Here is a 22,711-nt window from a genome sequence, read left to right on the forward strand (position 1 = left end):
GAAAAAGAAAATAAAGCAAACCAAATTTATAAACAAAGACAGAAGGTGAGAGTTGAAGAAATGTAAGCATACCAATATGGAGAAATATTACCATCTTCCACCTCCCACCCACACACACACACACACATATATATATATAGAGAGAGAGAGAGAGAGAGAGAGAATGAGGGTTACCTTGCATTTCTATGTGGGTCTTTCTGATTTTCACTGATTGACATATCGGACGGAAGGAAACCATGATTTCTGCTTTGGAATCTTTATCTGATGATCAGGAAAGTATCACTGTGATTCTAATAGTAAATGTATTGTCATAGATATTATTCTCAGTGAGGGCTCGATCAGAATCAAATGTGATTAATGTTGAAATTTGGAAGGAAAAGGTCGATTCCTTTGGGGGTTTGATGAGAAACGAATAAAACAGGTGGACTAAGGACCACAGAAAGTGAAAAAGGCACAGAAATTTTGTTCACTCACTCTTTCCTCTCTGTATGTAAAGCTCTCATTATCAAACTCTATCTCCAGCAACTGCGGATCTTTGGAATGTTTGAGAAATCTGTACTTAAACCGTTAGCACTTCATTATTTATACAAATAATAAACTAACCAAGAGGGAAAACAACGACTACTCTTGGATTCTCTTTGATTTTAAAGAGAATTTAGAAAGTGTAGTGAGTGTTAGAACCAAAGCTACATATATAGCTCAGTGTCCATTAACAAACAAAAACAAATAATAAAGAAATGACAGTTTCTTGGTTGACCTTACCATCCAAACTATGTGCTTCATTTTGTTGGATAAGTTGTCCTTAAAACAACCCAAAACCCATGATCAGTCTGATGAGCTTCAATCCATCAGCTAAAGAAGCCTCAAATTAGGCTAGGTGATTAGAAAAAAGGACCCAAAAAAATTCTGAGCAATCTCATAATCTTCAATTCATGCCTAAATATGTCAATTTTTAAGAAAATTAAGAAAGTCAAAACAATAAAATATGAAGTCTTAGCAGTGTTATTTTTTTTTTTTAATTTTTTTTTTAATATCTTTATGTGGAAAGGAAGCATAAGTATCAGAGTCTAGAGTGTAGAATCCAATATATGCTTTCTCACATGACGTGTCATGAGACTCATACTGACACTATACTCATGTGAATGATACCATTATTCAAAGCCTCACTGGTGTGACATACTTCTTTCTTACACTAATATTGTGAGAAACATTCTCAATATTTTTATATATCTACCCACAATATTAAAGGATCATGATCATTCACAAAAAAAAAAAAAATAAAAGTCATGATCTTATATATATATACCCATAGAATCATAATTGACCATGATCTTCTAGATTTTGGAATTTCAAGATGTAATATTATTTAGGTAATAAACAAAAGAGCAAAGTTTTCCTTGAAGGTTCACCACACCATCCTAAGGTTCACAAACCCCTATAGGGTTTTATTATGTTCTCCAAAATACCCTCTTGATACCCTCCCACACGTATCTAAAGCCCACAATGAATGGATTCTCATTAACCGTTGCTAAAGGAATACTCGGTCCATAAACAAAAGTTCAAACCCAAGATTATTATAAAACTCTTACGAATTTGAATGGACTATTAAAAACGAAAAATGAAAAGTGAAAATTTGAGTCGATGATAAAAGGAGAAAGTTTTCCTTCATCCAGTGAATGAAATCAAAGATTATAATTATTCCCCCTATTATACCAAGTTGTCCTTGCCCGTTAGGTGTCTCATCCAATGACAATAAAGATATGGAATCTCTTCACCATGGATTAAGAGAAACTCAATCTAGAATAAAATTATCACTCAAAAGCCATGTTGGGCCTTGGGATAATCAACATGGACCGGTACCATAAATTGTACCAATCCTTGCATGACATGTGTCAATGGTACAAGAACCCAAATCCATCAATTCATATGACAACTAAGTTAGATTTTCCTACTTAAACTTAACTTAGATGATGATACTAGCTATCAACTCTTACAAAATCCTCCTTTTATATGAAGGATTAAAGCTGAGATGGATTGAAAGACCAAAAAAGCCCAGGCCCATGAAACCTTTTAATAGTACAAGTGTACAACCACCCAATTGCATGTATGGGTCATTGTCTCTGTATGAAAAGCATCACTCCACTAATGGTCTCTCCTCCATGACCAGAACCTCCTTACCTCCATATCTCATGATAGATCCTCCAAGGACCTACTTTATATATTTGTAGGATTTCAATAGTCTAGTAGACTATATTCCTACCATTCTTTCTAAAGATTTATCTTCAATAGCCTTTTTTTTTTTCTTCCTTCCCTCAAGGAAGAACAATTCCTAATAGCCTCTTAAGTAGCCATCACCTCTTTAAATTATGGGAATATTTATCAGTTACTAAATTATAGTTACAAAGGGTATAACCATTATAAACATTCCAAGCATGTGTTGTCGATCTGAGAGAGGTTGAAGAAGCACATCTCATGACTTTACTTTGTTTTTAGAAGCTCATGGGTATATTCCTTTTGGTAATGCACCACCACCAACCATTACTTTGACAAAAAAAAAAAAGGTTTCTTCTCTTGTTTAATTTAAAATCATGTCGATTCATTTACCCCGTAGAATCGATCTATTCGACTCAGAATCGTCCAACACCAATCCTGATTAACCTCGAGTCCGACCAACTCAGGTCGAGTTTGATAGATTTCGGGATGATTCAAATTGAGATTGATAGGGAACAATTCTATACCCAATTGGACTTTTAACTTCGAGTATAATCTTCCCTTGAGACATTAATATAAATTATAAAAAAAAAAAAAAATAGTGTTATTGAGATTTAATGGGCCTTTCCCTACCCAAACAAATTTGGGCCTTTCTCTTGTTACTCCCCACTCTTCCAACAACAACAACAAGCTGGAATAGCTCAGTTGGTTAGAGCGTGTGGCTGTTAACCACAAGGTCGGAGGTTCAAGCCCTCCTTCTAGCGATGAATAATATTAATAATAATACTTGTCTTTAACAACTTTTCAATCTTCTAGGGGATCCTAAAAAGGTTTTTGTCCTTTTCGTCTCCTTCTCCACCACGTGAACAATAAAGTGATGAAGTCGATGTGAGACCAACAACGCGATAATGCTACCTTGGGGATTTATTATTAGTATTATTATTAAGACCTAAAATCCATCTTGATTAGATAATTATTGATTTTGTGTGGTATGGTGTTAGTGTATAAAAAAAAATCATTTATAAGGCCTACTTTCTTATCTAGAGTATTTTTCCATTAAAACAAGCATTCAATATAAGATAAGAATGAGTTGTAAAAAAAAAAGTATTTTTTTCTTAGGAAAGAGAACGCCAACTGGTCGTGCAGCGCATGCAGCCCTTGCACTCTAGCACAGGTATGCACGAAATGACCGTCACACCCCTTGGAACCCCAAAAATGATCAGCAGTGCGGCGGTCATTTCGCCTGCCCTTGTGTCAAGGTGCAGGGGCGGCATGTTTGGCACGATTAGGTGGCGTTCTTTCTCCCTTTTTTTCTTAGTAAAAAATTTATTAGAACCCTAAACTGCTAAACATGCACTCAAATTTGTTTATCAACATGGAAAAAAAATTATAAATTAAGGGAAGGGACAAAGCCAGATCTAGAAAAACATACTTATCAAAATACATAAATCAATCTTGATTACAAATACATAACAAAGAAAATGTTGAAACACACCAAGGAGATCTAAACGGCCATCAAAGCAGGCTTCTTGTTCTAAAAATATAACTTTGGAGAAAGAGAACCTCCGAAGTAAATTAAGGCTCTAAAATCCTACCCTACTAGTTTTAAGATTATGACACATTTAGAAATTTCTCTCCCAACCTTACTAACAGAGAACAAAATTTTCCTTCATCCATAGTGAAGGAAGGATCCTTCTTCACTGGTGATCTGACTTTATCATTGAACATTGGATTCATCATTAACTCCCAAATCCTATTGTTCATGGTAACAAATAGGGTTTAAATATTCATAATGAAGGAAAGAAAGTTTCTATTCCAAACACACCCCCTCCCAAAAAAAAAAAAAATGGTAAGCTCATGTAAGTGCCCAAGAACATATGGTAGCTATAATACTAATGGCTAGGCAGTAGGGAGAATGGGCAATTAGGCAGGGCCCATTACATAATGGGCCCCAACGATGTTGTAGGCCGAGGTAGTGAGTTTTTGCAAGTGGCCCATGATGGAATCGAGCTTGGGCATTTATAAGCCCACGGGATAGACCATCAGGTAGGTCAGAACCTTATATCTTTACTGGTTCAACTTAACCCATCCATATTCTTTAGGCCTTGCATTCTAATCTTCGTTCTATCTTCTGCATATTCTACCTTGGTGCCATGGACCAATTCATTGATGATAAGGCAATAAACCCATTAGTGAGGAATGTGCACAGCACTGTATAGAGTGCTACTTAAGGGTGTCAATCGGGCGGTTCGGTTTTTTGGTTTTGGTATAGATTTTAGGGAAACCGAAACTGAACCAAGAAGGGCTTTTCGGTTGCGGTTTGGGTTGGACTCGAGTTCGGTTCGGTTTGGAACATGGGTATAAGCTGGTTTTGGGTAAGGACTAGGTAGAGGTTTTAGGGTTTGGTTTTAGAATTCGGTTCGGTTCGGGTTCGGTCCTATCGGATGTGCCAATTGGTGGCCCGTCGGTTTAGCCCGAACCAAGACAAACCGAATTGTGTTCTAACCCATAAACCAAAGGCGAGCCACTAAGGCCTCGGTTCAGTTTGGATCAGGTTCAATCTGGCCGGGCCGAAACGGTTTTACCGATTCATTTAGGTTTTAACACCCTTAGTGCTACTAGTGTTCATGATCAATGGGCTTGGGCCTTAGTTCAATTGCCTAACCAAAGCTTGCACTTACCTATTTTCGTGAGTGATCTACACGGTACCTGCTTATATTGACATCTTATATGCCAAACCAATCGAGAGGAGTAAAACAATATATTTAATGAGAATAGAGATTGTAAGAGGAAAATATATATTGACGGCATATACTCCCATATCCCTTTCCATAATCTTTGTTTTCATTTCTTTTCTTAGAAAAATTGTTGTCTAGGAATCTGGATCTTCTGCCATACTGCAACACATCCTGCGGCACAACAAAGGATTTTTATTGGTTATTTATCCATTCTCGTCAACAATTGCTCCTCTCTCTCTCTCTCTCTCTTCCCTGGGGTTCTAACCATTCTAAGTTTCTATTGATCAGACTGACGATTTGTAGTTTTTTTTCCTTTTGGCAAAAGTTTTTCTTCACCGGTAAAAAAGGTTAAAAAGGAAGAACTCATTCTCCATTGGTGATGTAACCTTATGAGTGGATTTTGAACTCATCATTAATTCCCACCCTATATTGTTCATGATCACAAATACTCTTCTTTAGCTCAATTAAAGGGTTTTAGATGTCAATGGTGAAAAGATTATTCCTGGATAAAGAAAAACTCAATATCTATATAGAGTTATAGACTTGATAAACATACTTAAAAGAACCCTTCATGACCCGGTCTAGGTTTTTCAGAACCATCATATTGATTTTGAAATACCATGGTGGTGGTGGTGGAGTCCATGCAAATTATATAGAAGTTAGGATGTAACACGCCACCCACGTACCGCAAGCTAGTGCCCTAAAACTTAAACATCTTCTCGAAGCCAAGGTCTATGTAAATTTTGTGTGTGATATAGAAAACACATAAAATATAAAAGGGAAAGTTTTCATACACGGCTTACACAGCCGTGTATGTGAGAGGGTCTCTCACAAAGAGTTGGAAAAATCATAAATCCCCATCCATTAATTAATGGCTTGAAACTCCCACCCTCTCACATACACGGTTTACACGAAAGTATATGAAAATTCTTCCCAAATATAAAGATAACTTCAAATAGATGAATGAAAAAAAACCTGCGCACCACAAGCTAGCGTCAACTGTGTCTCTCTCTTTCTCTCTCTTCCTCCCTTTGAATTGACCCCCTGCCCCTGCTGTATGATTCTCTATCCTGTGCCCCCATTAGTGTTGCCCAATATGGGATAAGATGGGAGGGGAGGGGTGCTTGGTGGCACAAAACCACAAACGTGAAACATGAGTCGATCCTGAGAACTCCTAGGGCATGCACTCTACTAGCAAACCACCAACCAATTGTCCAATAGTTGTTCACAATCGATCCGCCCTGATATAACCTAATTCCAATCAATCCGTATCAAGATCGTATATTCACAGAGGAATACATACAAACCATGTTGCAACTTTTTTTTTCTTTCCCCATGGATGAAGGTGATGACATTAATGTTTATTTATATGAGCATGACTACTCATTAGTGCTGTCTTTGGTTTACATTCTAAGACAATTTCGCATTCTCGGATGATAAAAATAACCAGAATGTCAATCTATCCAACGGCCTAGGTATGTCAACCTATCCAACGGTGGAAATGATCACCACGTTGAATAAGTAGGCAGCTATAAAATAATCTCTCCTTTCCTGTGGCGAACTCGGATTCAGCCATTCAGGAATCAGGAGAGGAAATATTTAATCGTCTTCTCGGACGTTCTTCGCATCTTCGGTTCGTGGTCTCGGTAATCGTGATTATTGCAGAGTAATCTGCAATTATTATTGAAGGTAAGAAGTATAAAGACCCAAATTTCGTCGCAATTTTCACGGTACGAACCCTAGACATTTCTTCTCTGATTTTCTGTGTGTAAATGTGTTCTTTTTAATTGTTTGAGTTTCTTAATTTTTAGGATTTCTTCTTTTTTTACCTTCTTTAGGAAACACTTGCATAATCCCATGGCCGAAGAACTACCCTGCAAGTCAACGGAAGGAGAAATCTGCGTTTTGCCTGCTTGAGAGACACAACAACTGCAAGATTCAAGAGCTCTTCCATTGTAGAGGATGCAATTGTCTGTCTCTGGTTAGGGTTTATTATTTTTGAGAGATGAAAGCTTCGATGGCGTTGTATTGCTTTCTATGATCATCGCATATCATATTAAAGAAAAGAAAAAGGGGTTCTTTGTGCTTGTTTGTTCCATTTCTTTGTTTGATGTGTTGTGGAATCGTTGTAGCGGCGGGCTTGGCTCGAACTGAATGAATTATTTTCCGATATATTTGAACCATCGGAACTCAGTAGTGTGTAATTAACATTTATTTTATTTTTTTTTCATTTTTTAGTTTGTGCTTTTATTATTCATTCCCCTCCCCTCCCCTCCCCCCCTCTAAAATCCTTCGCTCTTGAAACTAGAAATAGAAGGGGAGATTCCTGGGCTGCCATCATTAATCAATCATCCCCAATAAAAACATATATTAATAACACAAAAAAATTTGTAAGCAAAAGGGTTTAATGGGGAGCCCGGGATCTAAAGGGAAGTACCTTGGTGTTACGGAACCAATATCTTTGGGTGGTCCCACTGAATTCGATGTGATCAAGACCCGCGAGCTTGATAAGGTTGGTATTTGATGGAAGCCATGTTCCTTTCAATCCTCTTGTTATTGTTAACTTTTAGTACTGGTGATGTGGTCCGTAAATCTTAGCTGAGAGTTTGTATATTCAGTTCCTTGCGGATGTTGGCTTGTATGAAAGTCAGGAAGAGGCTGTCTCTAGGGAAGAAGTGCTTGGGCGATTGGACCAGGTGGGTTTGATCATTGATGTGTCAATTTTTGGTGTTGTGGTCTTTATATCTTTGTGATTGTAATGCTGTTGATATTGCTTGATTATTGAAAACTTGAACAGATTGTTAAGAAATGGATAAAAGCAGTTAGCCGAGCTAAGGGTTTCAATGAGCAGCTGGTCCAGGAAGCGAATGCCAAAATATTCACATTTGGTTCATATCGGCTTGGGGTATGGATATTATCTTTGCTTTTATGAGTTTGTAATTGAATCAGCGGTTTCTGCTTGTGAGACCAAAAACATGTTTGGAAGGAATTGTTAAGAGGTCAGGGGAAGCAGGAAAATTGTTTTCCAAGATTTTAAAAATAATCATTGAATTTTTATGTGATAGTTGAATTTTCGGTTTACGTGTTTATGTCTTTCTGTACAAATGCCATGCTGGAGAGACAAAAATGGTGCACATTGTTGAGCTCCTGCTGTCAGTAAGCCACCGTATCAGTTTGGTGAGATTGTTTTTAATTTTTATCATATTCACCTGCTTCCAACGTACCGCTGTTTCAGTTTGACCAGTGAACTGTATCGATTGAAACGCTACCTCATATCACTAGCTGAACATATCCTTTTGTAGATGGCATTTCAACTAATAGAATCCAGATTAACCTAGAAATAGGTTTCAGATTCTGCCCAACAAGTAGGATCACAGGACACAAACAACACAAGCTTGGTTGAAATATAATGGCTCTTGACCAGAGAATTAGATCTCTCTGAATTCTGGTCGAGTGTAGGAGACAAGTAATCGAAAAAATCCCCAAAATTTTGAATAAATCCAGTAGCTAGATTAAAAGATATGGCATTGTCTAACTGTGGAGAAGGAATCCCACCTACTCTAGCCTTAGCATCCCACCAAGATTTCTCTACTGCATTTCACATTAGAGCAGTTTTGAATCCACATAATCATGCTCTGTCCCTCACAGAACTCCCAAGCTCAAGGCTAAATTGTTTCTCAAATCGTTGGAAATGGGATGATCCCTATTACAACTTAAGTTTTCTTCAAAATAGATACTATTCTGGAGCTTTAACAAAATAAAAACTAACTACTTAATCCCGTATAGGGACTTAAATCCCTAATATGTGGGCTTTTAGGATTGGCCCATTGCGATAGAAAATCCAAAAATAGTCAGCTCATGAACCATATAACCCATTCGACACTCAAAATTAAACATATTAGTCCATTCTAGGACCAGTTTGATGGCCTGGTTTGTTGCTGGTCTTCTTGTTCTTTTGAACTGCATCACCAACTGTAGGCTTACTGTCATGGTTGGTTTCTTGGGCTTATGCTTCCATACTTTCAGCTTCCCCTGCCCCCTCTTCCTCCCCCTTGGCTGCAGTCCCCTAAAACTATGGTGACCGTCATTAATCCCAGAGTTCTTATTTCGTAAATTCATTATTTGGATAGAAGGTGCATATTATACTAACACTAGGGTAGTAAAACATAAAGCAATAAACTATTACTGGCAAGAAGAGTCGCTTTCTATGTCAACTAGATAGGGATAGAGTTCTGGAGTTAACTTTTTAAAGTTTGATGTTGTTTCTAGTGTCGTTGCATTTCTTAATATTTTCCTTTGTGAGTTTATGATCTTTATGTTCTTTAGTTGTCTTCAGCAATATGGTTTTGTTTATGGACATTTATGTTGGAATTGGGGATTTGTCTAATGAATTTAGATAATACTGATTTGATTTCATGCTTTGACTTTTAGATTTCATTTTTAATATTTAGCTGAGTATTTTCTTATATTACCATTTATATTATCAACGTTATGCTGGGGCATTCCCCGCCAGAATAACCGACACGCTACACTATGACCAGGGTGTAGTGAAAAGCAAGCAAGGGTTAGCTAAGGTGTCCCTTGTAAGCGACGCGCCCTGTCGGCATGCAAATGCGATGACAAGTAGGCAAGGGTTCTTGCACCGAGGATGAGTGCGGGTAAAGAAGTTATTCCAAAAGCGTAGGATTAGATTAACATCTTGTAATAATTGATCTTTAACTAGGAAGAGTCTAGAATTTATAGGTGTTATGAGGAGAAGAAGGATTAACATAGCTTGTATTCAAGAGACTAGATGGAAGGTTAAAAAAGCTAAGGAGTTGGATGACTTAAACTTTGGTATATGGGGGATAAAAGTAATAGAAGTGGAGTGGGCATGGTAGTGGATAAAGATTAAAGAATGATGTGGGGGATGTTAAAAGATTTGGAGATAGGATTATATCCTGTTGAATAATGTAAACCAGAATACCGTGGGGGGTATTCTGGTCTTTTGGGGAGTTTATTTTATGTTTTAAGTCTGTTTTATTACTGCCTAGCTAAGTCGGCTATGGCAGGGGTATTTTAGTCCTGTAATCTTATTGTTAAACATTATAAATAAAGGTGCCTGGGTGATCACATTCAATCATTCAAGCTTTCCCAATTCTGGTTCTGATATTCTAGTTCTGAACATGGTATCAAAGCTAGGGTTTGAAGCCCTTCTCGATTTCCAAAACCCTTCCCCCCTTCCATCGATTCCCCTATTCTATCCCCTTCATCGATTTCTTCTCTCTCTCTTCTTCCTCTTTCTTTGGTCCCCTCAACCCTTCAAGGGCAGCACCCATGAGGTGATCCAACTATGGTTCGAGTGCTGCCCTCCATCCCACCTCAATTTTAAAACCTAATTTCAGATCAATAGCTGCTGCAATTTTCCATCTCTGCGATTCAGGATTGCTTCAACTCTTGTGAAAATTGATCTCATAACAGTTGGGAGATCGATTGTGTTTTTTTTCGGAGCATCACTGCAGGCCTACAGACAGCATCTATCCTATCTGAATTTTCATTGATTGAAGACCTCAAAGCTGCAATCTATTTCCCCTTCTTATCGATCTCAACTGTCAGGGTTTTGAAAAACCCTGACACCTTATCGATTTGGTTCTTCTAGGCTGCTGTTTGGGAAGATTTTTTGAGGGATTATTCCCTGATTACATTGCTGCAATCGACCCTGTTTCTACACCAAATTACTGCTTCTGTTTTCTGTCCAATTCAAGATTGATTTCTGCAGAATTTTGGAAAAATCAGTTTTTTTTCTCAAGGATCGAAATCTGCCTTGCTGACTTATGGGTGACTCAGAGGTTACTTTGGCTGCTTCTGGAAGAGATCAGACCAGGAATGATTTCCTGCCCTATGCTGCTGTCATCAAACTCGATGGTACCAATTATCTGATTTGGGCCAGATCATTATCCCTGACTGTGGCTAGCAGGGGACTCACTGGCCACCTTATTGGTACCACCAAACAACCCACTGAAGAAGGGGCTGCCCGCACTAAATGGGCTGCCAATGATGCAGTGGTGATGTCTTTTGTTCTAAATTCCATGACCACTGACCTCTCTAGTCAGTACCTTCTCCTTGACACTGCTACTCAGATATAGACTGCTGTCAAGGGTACTTGTGGTCGTTCAGGGAGTGGTGCTCAGGTTTATGAGATCAGGAAAACTCTTCAAAACACTACTCAGAAGGAGATGACAGTCACTAAGTACTATGCTGCCCTCAAGTGCTTATGGCAGCAACTCGGATCACTATGCTCGATTCCAGCCCACCATCGCTGCAGATATTACGCCTACCATACCTATGTAGATCAGTTTCGGGTATATGACTTTCTGGCTGGACTTAATGAGGATTATGACCCTATTCGGGTACAGGTTCTTGGTCGGGTTCCTTTCCCTTCTTTGGAGGAAACCTTTTCATATGTACACAGTGAAGAGACAAGGAGGGCTGCTATGATGATTACTCCCAAGGTTGACAGGTCAGCTTTACAGACTGCTGGTTCCATCACTACTAACACTTCTACTGATAATGTTGCTGCTACTGCTACTACTAAAGAGCCTGTGAAGTGTGATCATTGCCACAAACCATATCACACTAAGGCTCAGTGTTGGAAACTTCATGGGAAGCCTGCAGATTTTGAGAGCAAACATGGTCATGCCAAATCTAAAAACAAGGCCAATCACACTGAAAGTGTAGCTCCAGCTCCCACTACTGACATCGGTTTTTCCCGGGACGAACTTCAAGCTCTCTGCCGTCTGTTGCACACATCTACTGCCCCCACTACATCTGCTGCCAATTTAGGTTCCTTCTTTGTCCGTACAGGTATTTCCTTTGCTGGTCATTGTACATCAGTAGTTTCCACTCCTTGGATTATAGACTCTGGAGCTACTGATCACATGACGGGTTCCTCCAATCTTTTTAACACATACTTTCCTGCTTCTGGTAAGGACAAAGTGAAAATTGCTGATGGGTCCCTCTCCTCCATCTCTGGGAAGGGATCCATTGGCTGTTCCCCTTCTCTGACATTATCTTCTGTGTTACATATACCCAAGTTCACCACTAATCTTCTCTCCATTAGCAGTATCACCAAAGCTTTAAACTGTAAAGTGATTTTCTTTCCTACTCATTGTGTTTTTCAGGAACTGGACTCGGGGAAGACGATTGGATTGGGTAAAGTGCATGGCGGATTGTACCTGCTTGATGGAGATCCTGCATCTACACAGGCTATACCTTCTAGACTTTGTTCCCCAGCATCTTTCTCTTCTGAATTACACATATGACACTCTAGACTAGGACATCCACCTTTAGGTACCTTATCTATTTTATTTCCAGCATTAGGTAAATCTTGTAATAAAGAAGACTTTTTTTGTGAGCCTTGTGTCATGGCCAAACAGACACGTTCAAATTATCCCATTTCTAATAAAAGATCATCTTCTTTATTTCATGTTGTTCATTCTGATGTGTGGGGTCCTAGTGGAAAAGTTTCACTTTCGGGTCATCGGTGGTATGTCACCTTTATTGATTGCCATTCTAGGTTTACTTGGGTCTATCTTATGCACAATAAAAGTGAGGTTTTCTCATATTTTCAGCACTTTCACCAGCTGGTTAAAACTCAATTTCAGTCCACTATTCAAATTTTAAGGAGTGTTAATGGGCGAGAGTATATGGAAGGTCAGTTCCAAAAATACCTGGCTGCCCATGGGATCCTCCATCAGACCAGCTGTGTTGATACTCCAGCCCAAAATGGTGTGGTTGAGAGAAAGAGCCGCCACCTCTTAGAGGTAGCTCGTGCCCTTTTGTTTGCCCGGAATGTCCCTTTTATTTATTGGGGGGATTCTGTCCTCACTGCTGCCTATTTAATTAATAGGCTGCCTAGTAGGGTCCTCAACTCTCGACCCCCTGTTGAGCTATTACTTGGCTCTTCCTCCTTTGTTGTTCCACCCAAAGTGTTTAGCTGCGTTTGCTATGCCAGGGATACCAGGTCCCCGGGCAAATTTGATCCCCGTAGTCTTCGGTGCATTTTCTTAGGGTACTTAGCTACCCAGAAGGGGTATAAGTGCTATCACCCTCCATCCTGCCGGACTTTTGTCAGCATGGATGTCGTGTTTCATGAGCATGTCTCCTACTATATGTCCCCACCTCTTCAGGGGGAGAGTGTTAGCGAAGATGTGTTGACTGTAGACTCTCCACCTCCTCTCCAGCCTGTTTATCTTGAGTCTGTTCAGCCTACTCCTCCCCCCGAGTCAGAGGGAGAGGTTCCTGTACAGGGGGAGCAACCCACTCCTGTACAAGGGGAGCAGCCCACTCTAGCCCAGACTCCTGTCCAGCCCACTCCAGCCCAGACTCCTGTCCAGAGGACCATTAGTGAATTTCAGAGGAAGATTGATCCTAGCAATATAAAGACCTATGGAAGGAAACATAAGCAGGTTCAATCAACCGTTGCTCCCGTACCCATCCAATTACCAAACCTGGATCCAGAACCTGCCTCTCCACCCGGTAATATTTCTTCTCCTGAGTTGCCTATTGCCCTTCGCAAAGGTGTCAGGACTTGCACTCAGCATCCTATATCTCATGTTGTTTCTTATGACTCCCTTTCCCCATCATTTCGTGCTTTTATTTCTTCCCTTTCTTCTGTTCGTGTTCCTAATAATTGGCAGGAAGCTCTATCAGATGGAAAGTGGAAGGCAGTCATGATGGAAGAAATGGAGGCTTTGAAGAAAAATAACACATGGGAGCTTGTGGTTCTTCCACCTGGGAAGAAAACCGTTGGATGTAAGTGGGTGTTTGTGGTGAAACAGAAGGTGGATGGCACCGTGGATAGATATAAGGCATGACTCGTGGCCAAGGGTTTTACTTAGACATACAGCATTGATTACCAGGAGACCTTTGCACCTGTTGCAAAGTTGAATATAGTTCGGGTATTGTTGTCATGTGCAGTTAACCTTGGTTGGGATTTGCAACAGCTAGATGTTAAAAATGCCTTCCTAAATGGGGCACTGGAGGAAGAGGTATACATGGACATTCCACCTGGTTTTTCTTGTGATAGAAATAAAGGAGAAGTGTGCAGGCTGAAGCGTGCATTGTATGGGCTGAAACAGTCACCCTGGGCTTTGTTTGGTCGATTCCACAAAGCAATGATTTTTGTGGGCTATAAGCAGAGTAATGCTGATCACACACTCTTTATTAAGAGGGTTGGTGAGAAACTCACTGTTCTTATAGTCTACGTTGATGACATAGTAGTTACTGGCAATGATGGTGATGAGATCAGACAGTTGAAGACCTTCCTTGGCCAGGAATTTGAGATTAAAGATCTAGGTAAATTAAGATACTTTCTTGGGATTGAAGTGACCAGATCTTCAAAAGGCATATTTCTCTCCCAAAGAAAGTATGTCCTAGACTTGTTGGCTGAAACAGGTTTGCTAGGTTGCCACCCTTCGGATACTCCTATGGATCCTACTGTTCAGCTCAAGGAAAATGATGGTAAGTCTGTTGATAAAGGCCGGTATCAAAGACTTGTAGGGAAGTTGATCTACCTTTCACACACTCGTCCAGACGTTGCTGTTGTTGTGAGTGCAGTGAGTCAATTTATGCATGATCCCTACGCTTCTCATATGGAGGCTATTCTTCGTATTCTACACTATTTGAAGTCGGCTCCTGGAAAAGGCATCATTTTGTCTTCACATGGTCACCTACGGATAGAAGCATACACCGATGCTGATTGGGCTGGTTCTGCAGATCGGGAGTCTATTTCTGGGTATTGCTCCTTTGTAGGTGAAAATCTTGTCATGTGGCGTAGCAAGAAACAAAATGTAGTTGCTCGTTCTAGTGTTGAAGCTGAATTTCGAGCTATGGCACAAGGAATTTGTGAGTTACTCTGGCTTAAAGGGCTGCTACAAGATCTGGGTATTCCTATTCGCCTTCCTATGATGTTGTACTGTGATAACAAGGCTGCAATCAGCATAGCACACAGCCCGGTACATCATGACCGTACCAAGCATGTTGAGGTGGATAGGCATTTTATCAAGGAGAAATTAGAAGATGGGCAGATTTGTATTCCCTTTGTGACTTCTTCGGATCAGCTTGCTGATATCTTCACCAAGGGACTGCCTGGAAAGTTATTTCATCCTAATCTAGTCAAGTTGGGCATGATCGACATCTTTGCTCCAACTTGAGGGGGAGTGTTGAATAATGTAAACCAGAATACCGTGGGGGGTATTCTGGTCTTTTGGGGAGTTTATTTTATGTTTTAAGTCTGTTTTATTACTGCCTAGCTAAGTCGGCTATGGCAGGGGTATTTTAGTCCTGTTATCTTATTGTTAAACATTATAAATAAAGGTGCCTGGGTGATCACATTCGATCATTCAAGCTTTCCCAAGTCTGGTTCTGATATTCTAGTTCTGAACATATCCATCAAGCTTTGTGTTGGAGAAAGAGGATGCCAATATAATTAGCGCTTATGCACCCCAAATAGGATTGGATGAAAGTAATAAGTTACAATTTTGGGAACACATGCAGTTGCTTCTGTCTCTGTATCATGTTTTTGACAATATGATGCAACTTATTATGGGTTCTGTAAGGCTTTGCATTGGTGGTTAGCTCAGTTAATGTTACACGAGACAAACTGGCATTGACTTGATCAGGAGTTTGCTTTCTTATGTGCAACTTGTGTGATGGTTTATATGTAGTTTGATGTGATACTGAAAATCATTTGTAATAAGAAACAATCTCATTGCTGTAATGCTTTTCTCTTTTGACATTTATATTTGGTCATTTGGTATTTCTTATCATAGTGAACTCTCTGTCTATGAATTTAGGTGCATGGCCCTGGTGCAGATATAGACACACTGTGTGTGGGTCCAAGACATGCAACAAGAGAAGTGAGATCAGCTCTTGGCTCATGTTGATGTATTGATTTGATTTGAAGTATGCACCGAATTTTTCTTCTTCTTTTTTCTTTTATGGGCTTATTTACTCTTTAGAATTGAAGTGCAGGAGGATTTCTTCATTGAACTTCATAAGATGCTGGCTGAGATGCCTGAAGTAACAGAATTGCACCCTGTGCCTGATGCTCATGTCCCCGTGATGAAGTTCAAATTTATCGGGGTTTCTATAGACCTTCTTTATGCAAAGCTCTCACTTTGGGTCATTCCCGAGGTAAATTTCACAATTTCCTAAGGCTGCATTTGTTTCATTATAAAATATTTTACGGTAAAATAATAATTGTTGATAAATTTTATTTAATTTTTTTGTCATTTGGCATCTCTTTCATTGGACATGACTAATAAGCATATTTGAACATGATTGAGTGAGTGAAATAATCCACGTATGGGTGCTAAGAGTACCAATAGTCAAGATACTATCACTATTTTGGTAAAACATCATCTTGAATTTTGAAATGAATGTTGTTTTTCAACTTTTTATATTGCAACATTTTCCCCTTTTCTAATCCTTGTACAATTTTGTATTGGTTCTTAACAAACCCAGTAAAATATGGTACGGTGAAATAAACACAGCCTAAGCAGTGATTATTTGTAGTATTCATTATATGTGAGATAATTTGTTTAATTGTGGAGTTCATGCTGCAGTGAATGACTAAGTGGATGCTTTCCTTTGGTGGTCTGAAGAACCTTAGTTTGATAAATTTATACAGATGAACAACAGCATTTGGGTTTATCAAGTGGTGATTATTTTTATTATCCTCCATTGCTGGGAGAATTCTTGAAATTAAGGAGTTTGTACTGTAGTCATTGACATATCTATTGATTGTTTCCCTTGGGAATGTGTAGAGTTTTAGTATCTGCTTGAGCTTGACAGTTTATTACAAATGTAAAATAGCCTTTGGGTTCAAAATGTGCATTTTTTTGTAATCTCTGAAGGTCCATAGCGGAAAAAGTTGGTTCTTCTTGGGTGATCTTTGTTACTTCGGCATGCATATTTTGATCCTAACTGTTGTCAGAGGGCTCCATTATAAAGAATTATTAGTTCATTTGGATGGTCTAATCTGATTGTTTTTTTTTTTTTTTTATGTATGGTATGGTATATCAAGGGTTAGTTATCTAGGGAAAGGGAACGATCCGATCTGGATCGGCCAATTCGGTCAATCCAACTGACTCCATTTAAAAACCCATTTGCCAAACATGATTATCACGGGCCCAACAGGCAGTAGCATGATGGACATGTGTCCTCATCATGTGAAAAAAGAGAGAAGGGGAACAGAATCCAGCCAGAGGAGGGAGGAGGAGAAGAAAAAGCATGGATGGGGATGTTGCAGTGGGAGCGGGAGGGGAAGGGGCACTGGGCAGAGGGCATAGCTGCGGCAAAGGGACAGGAATAGGGGTGTGGGAGGGGGTGAGAGAAGATTCCCACTCTCGAAAGTCTTCCGTCCATTTTGTTTTTGGTTTTTTTAAAATGCTGATCTGACAGCCAATTCTATGACCAATCCCAATTTGTCCGATTTTGGCTGATACAGGCCAATCCAGATCAGAATCAGCCGGAACTGTTCGGATCCCAATTCTGTATTTTTTAAACCTTGAATTCCCCTGAAAAGGCCGATTCCAACTCTGGAAAGTCTTCCGTCCATTTTGTTTTTGTTTTTGTTTTTGTTTTAATGCCGATGTGATGGCCAAATCTATGACCAATCCCAATTTGTCTGATTTTGGCCGATCCTGGCCAATCTGGATCAGAATCAGCCGGAACCATCCAGATCCTGATTCCGTGTTTTTTAAACCTGGAGTTCCACTGAAAAAGCCCAAGTTTGGCTCCCTAATTGGTGTATCACTGACAGTGGTCCTGCAGCTTTTGTCTTGTCGATACAGCACATTGTGACAAGTACCTTTGTGTGATCTTTGAGTTGTGCTCTGCGCTAATAGCCCAAATATTAACTGAGACATGCTGCCGTTAGCAGTTATCTTAATCTTGAATGAGGCTATAAACTTCGTTTGACATTCGTGATGTCCTCTTTTAACACCAGCATAATCAAAATATATTCAAGAAATAGATCTAAGTTTCCTAACGAAGTCCCATTTGACAAACAATTGGTTGACCGTCTCTTATGCCTATTACAAATGAGAGACATTGCGGAGAAGGTAAACCATTAATGAAGCATTTTGGTAGTATTCATCTTCTTGTCTTCTTGTGGGCTGTTTCTCACCTGAAGAATTGAATTTCCTTGGTGTTTTTTTTTTTGTTGTTAAGAAAAGAAATACATGCATGCAATTCTCTTGGACGGAGTTCAATTAAGATTTTGATGAGTAACTACAATCATGGTCAAGGACCAGATCTTTTTATCTCTAGGAAGATCAAGAAGAGGCCTGGCTTCCAACTCATTCCCATGACTCCATATGGAAATCTAAGTCCTGAGAAAGGCCCTGGTGAGCTGAAGGGGAAAAAAATCAAACAATAGGATTAATGGTTTTATCCTTTCTCTCTTGACATTGAGGAAAGATTTTGTTCTGTTTCTTTGGTTTCTCTGGATTACGATCCTACTTAGATTTTTACTCAATTTTACGGACCAAAACTCTCTTTCTCTCTCAATTATATGGTGGACTGAAAATGGGGGCCATTATGCCAGGTCCTTCAACTTACAGAGAAACATTCCTTTTTGCTATATTCTGAGTGTGCTGCTAGGGCTTTTCTAGTGGAGCTTCTTGATTTGGCCTTTGTGTAACCTGGGGTGGTATTTCCTTTTCTTGTCACCTAATGTTCTTTCTATTGGATGAGTGGATATGTTTGATACAAATCTTTAGTGCTACTCTTCACCCACTCCTCATCATCCCAAGTCCCATCCATCTGAAGAATGACCATCTTGTAGATCTGTGTTGGAAGTGAATTTGTTAAATCTGTTACTCAAAATGTTCTTCTGTTGCAGGACTTGGATATTTCACAAGATCTGATATTGCAGAATGCAGATGAGCAGACAGTTCGTAGTCTCAATGGATGCAGAGTTACTGATCAAATTTTACGTTTAGTGCCAAATATTCAGGTTTTGCAAGTGCTTTCTAATTTTACTTGTATGATTATGTTGATATCAACTTGTTCTCTTATTTGTTTTGGTGTCTGATGTAGAATTTCCGTACAACTTTGAGATGCATGAGGTTTTGGGCAAAAAGACGGGGTGTTTATTCAAATGTGAGGCAGTTTCTTTTTATAATTAGACAGGGTTATACTGTACTTTTTCCTTTTCTCTCTCATTGGTTAGGTGTTTATGTTATGTCATACTCTTTTTAATTTTTATGTCTGTGATGACCAGGTTGCTGGGTTTCTTGGTGGTATAAACTGGGCATTACTGGTTGCTCGAATCTGCCAGCTATACCCAAATGCACTACCAAGTATGTTGGTATCTCGGTTCTTCCGGGTGTATACCCAATGGCGATGGCCAAATCCTGTCATGCTATGTGCCATTGACGAAGGTTCGCTGGGACTACCTGTTTGGGATCCAAGAAAGTATCCCCGAGACAGACTTCATATGATGCCCATAATTACTCCTGCTTACCCTGGCATGAACTCTAGCTATAATGTCTCATCAAGTACGTTGCGTGTAATGACAGAGGAGTTCCAGAGGGGAAATGAAATTTGTGAGGTGTGCATTAAGTGTTAAATCGTAAATCTTCCTAGCTACTTTGTGGTAGTAATTTGTTTCATGATTTTATCTGCCATTTAGTTTATACTTTGTTTCCCACCAATTATTCTAATTATTGCATGGTCTGTTTCAAGTTCTCGGCACCTATCCTTATTGAGGGTCGTAAATGACGAGAAATACAATGGCACTTGACTTGGATGATTTGTATTAGACAATACAGGGATGTCTGTTAAGTCATGCTAAAGTCTTAATAATATAATTATCAATGTCGAGAGGTTTCTGTATGCCTCAACATGAATTATTCTAGCATGGCCATCCAAGAGCTGACCATACTTGGTTATTATTTCTGCAGGCCATGGAGCAAAGCAAGGCTGACTGGAATACTCTCTTTGAGCCTTACCCTTTCTTCGAAGTGTATAAAAATTATTTGCAGATTGATATCGCTGCTGAAAATGATGATGACCTGAGAAAATGGAAAGGTTGGGTAGAATCTCGACTTCGCCAGCTTACTTTGAAGGTAAAAGACTTAACTTACCATTTCATTTTCTTCTCCTTTTCTTATGTTTCTGTTCTGATTTTTTTCTGTTTATTTTTACTTCAGATTGAGAGACACACATTTGGTATGCTTCAATGCCACCCGCACCCAAGGGATTTTTCAGACAAATCCAGGCCATTCCATTGTTGTTACTTCATGGGCCTACAACGGAAACAAGGTATTCCTGCAAGTGAAGGCAAACAATTTGATATAAGGGCAACTGTAGAGGAATTCAAACACTCTGTTGGCATGTATGCATTATGGAAACCAGGAATGGAGATCCATGTATCTCATATAAGGCACAGGAACATTCCTCTTTTTGTGTTTCCTGGTGGAGTTCGGCCTTCCCGCCCTATGAAAGTAATGAGGGAGGGTAGGTTTGTCAAGAAATCGAAATCTGATTCTGCTGACAAATCATGTGAAAGCACAGCAGGTGCTGTGGATGCAGTAGATGACAAGAAGAGAAAATTGGATGATGATAATAGCCCAAGAAATGCAAAGTGTTCGTCTACGATTACTTCTGCGAGTGGGAGAGAAGTTGAGGTGTCTGGATGTCATAGCCCTCACTCTGTTAAGCCTTCTGCTGCCACTACTACTACTTCATGCTCCATAGGAAGCTGCATGGATGCAGACACTCCAGAGGGAGGAAGACACGAACGACTTGAAGCTGATTCATGCTGCAATTCATTAAATGCAGTATGTGTTACTCCAATACCTTCTCATAATGGAAGCGAAGCTGAGGGATCTGTAGGACGCCGCCCACCTGTGAGACCCTTATCTAGTGGTGGTTTATCATGCCCTAAAGAGGCAGAGAAGCTTGCCATTGAGAACATTTCTGGTCCAGCAGTTGCCCACCCGGGTCTTCCAGAAGTGCTTGATGAGCATGAAGATGAATTTAGTTCGATGGATGGAGCGAACACTCTTGGAGGGGGTACAAAGGGCAGCATTGCTGAGTCTTTAACAACAAAGGCAGCAGTAGCAGTGAATGAAGTAGGTTCAACAACAAGCTCTTTCCAGAAGGGAAGCTTAGAGGAACTTGAGGTCTGTTTTCCTGACTTGTCCTTTTTCCCCTATACTTGTAGATCTCTAATTGAATCATGATATTATGACCAGTTGGCTATGATTAAAGAATTTCCAGCACTGGGCTGTAGAAAATACACAAGACAAACAAGAGATGGATCTGCATCTTACTCTTTTCCCTGGTTGAAGCTCAATTTTGAAAAAAAAAAGAAAAGAAAGGAGATGCCAGTTGCCTGTTTTCTGAAGTATGTCACCATCAGAGCTTGGGAGTGTCAAATAATTGCGTGCCTGAGCCCTTTCTCTCATCCTTTTTCCCCTCCATTTTTGTTATTAATATTAAGGCCCATGTACAAAGAAGAGCTTGTGGGTGGGATTGTTGGTCTGAGGAGATACAGACACAGCGTGAATGGGTGATGGGTTAGTAGAGTTTTTCCCAAAGAGGATGGAACGTGTTGGCATTGAGGGAAAGAGAGTCATAGAAAGGGATTGCCTTCTGATAAGAGATGAAATCTTTTCATGAGCAGTTTCCTAAACAAGTGGAAGATGTCATTTTGTTAAAAAGAGACTCAAAATTATATAACCAACAAAGCAATAAATACAGTATAATGTGGTATTTTTACTTGGCTACAGAACATTTAGTGTCTAATTGACCATCTGGGCAACACTTAGTGAGACAATTGTGACTAGGGCTATCAGGATGAGCTGAAAGTGGCGTTTCACTTGGCCATCAGTGCAACACTTGACCAGCAAAAGGACACACAACACAATAAATTTAGAAACAGTTGAAATGTGTTTTGATCTGGTTGAAGAGCAGGAATGCTGATGGCTTTGGTTTTTGTTTTCTTCCCCCACCCCAACCCTGCGAAGCCTGCTGCGTTGGCCAGTCCATTTTTTAATACATTGCCTACTTCTACATCGATGACGCAGCGAAAGCCTCTCATCAGGTACTCCAGTTATTTAGTTGTCTCTGCAATGTGGATTCCAGAAATGATTAAGCCATTTCTCATTAGATATTCCATGATTCCTTTGGTTGGTTTATGTATTTGTTTGCAGGTTGAGCTTGACTTCTACGGCGAATGCTACGGCTAAAAGCTCGTGAAGACATTGTGAGTGAAGTGAAAGCTGGGGAATTCCCAAGTTCTATTTCTCCACCACAACACGCATGTGGAGGATTCTCTTGCTGAATTAAATTGCAGGGGTCGGTACGGATGCTGTAGATTGATGATGTAATATTAAACTTACAAAAGCAAGTTGGTGCATAATGGATGATTGAGTGGTAATTCAAATCTGTTGTAATGTGTGCTTACTCGCTGCAAAAACTATGCTTTGTAAATTTAGGCACATAGCAGCTGTTCATGTTGTGAATTTTATTTTCAAGGCAAGGTGGTTTTGTGCCTAATGGGGGCCCAATATGGTTATGGGCACTAGTCATTTTTGAAAGGTTGACCAAAGCCCTACCCTTTGCCAAGGAGAGCCTCCATCGTAAGGAACTCTGCTCATCTCTTTTGCTTTCGTTGTTTCTTCCGTGTTAATTTCCATTAGTTTCATTGTTCATCCTGTCTTTAGATCTTTTCAAGAGGAACTAATGGAAGTAAACAAGGCTCTACA

General features: G+C 39.7%; 1 protein-coding gene, 1 long non-coding RNA gene and 1 other non-coding gene across 3 annotated transcripts; all 3 read left to right on the forward strand.

The window, feature by feature from the left end:
- Nucleotides 1-2,901: 2,901 nt before the first annotated feature.
- Nucleotides 2,902-2,975, forward strand: TRNAN-GUU. The gene has a single exon. It is a non-coding gene; the product is annotated as a tRNA-Asn (tRNA).
- A 3,673-nt stretch (nucleotides 2,976-6,648) lies between these two features.
- LOC122642946 lies at nucleotides 6,649-7,143 on the forward strand. Its single transcript, XR_006330133.1, has 2 exons — nucleotides 6,649-6,679; nucleotides 6,788-7,143. It is a non-coding gene; the product is annotated as an uncharacterized LOC122642946 (long non-coding RNA).
- Nucleotides 7,144-7,285: 142 nt separating this feature from the next.
- Nucleotides 7,286-22,447, forward strand: LOC122643911 (nuclear poly(A) polymerase 1-like). Its single transcript, XM_043837483.1, has 12 exons — nucleotides 7,286-7,461; nucleotides 7,568-7,645; nucleotides 7,747-7,854; nucleotides 15,785-15,847; nucleotides 15,963-16,124; nucleotides 18,838-18,951; nucleotides 19,035-19,097; nucleotides 19,219-19,548; nucleotides 19,901-20,065; nucleotides 20,150-21,124; nucleotides 21,971-22,047; nucleotides 22,157-22,447. Exons 1-12 carry the CDS (start codon nucleotides 7,357-7,359, stop codon nucleotides 22,200-22,202), a joined length of 2,286 nt encoding a protein of 761 aa, XP_043693418.1. The 5' UTR covers nucleotides 7,286-7,356; the 3' UTR covers nucleotides 22,203-22,447.
- The last annotated feature ends 264 nt before the right edge of the window (nucleotides 22,448-22,711 follow it).

Source organism: Telopea speciosissima, chromosome 10 (genome assembly GCF_018873765.1).
Source record: "Telopea speciosissima isolate NSW1024214 ecotype Mountain lineage chromosome 10, Tspe_v1, whole genome shotgun sequence".
Lineage (NCBI taxonomy): Eukaryota > Viridiplantae > Streptophyta > Magnoliopsida > Proteales > Proteaceae > Telopea > Telopea speciosissima.

Coding starts and splice junctions, on each gene's coding strand:
- LOC122643911 (XM_043837483.1), top strand. CDS start 7,357: ATGGGGAGCCCGGGATCTAAAGGGAAGTACCTTGGTGTTACGGAACCA. Junction 19,549..19,900: donor GGGGAAATGAAATTTGTGAG/GTGTGCATTAAG, acceptor TTATTTCTGCAG/GCCATGGAGCAAAGCAAGGC. Junction 22,048..22,156: donor CAGCGAAAGCCTCTCATCAG/GTACTCCAGTTA, acceptor ATTTGTTTGCAG/GTTGAGCTTGACTTCTACGG.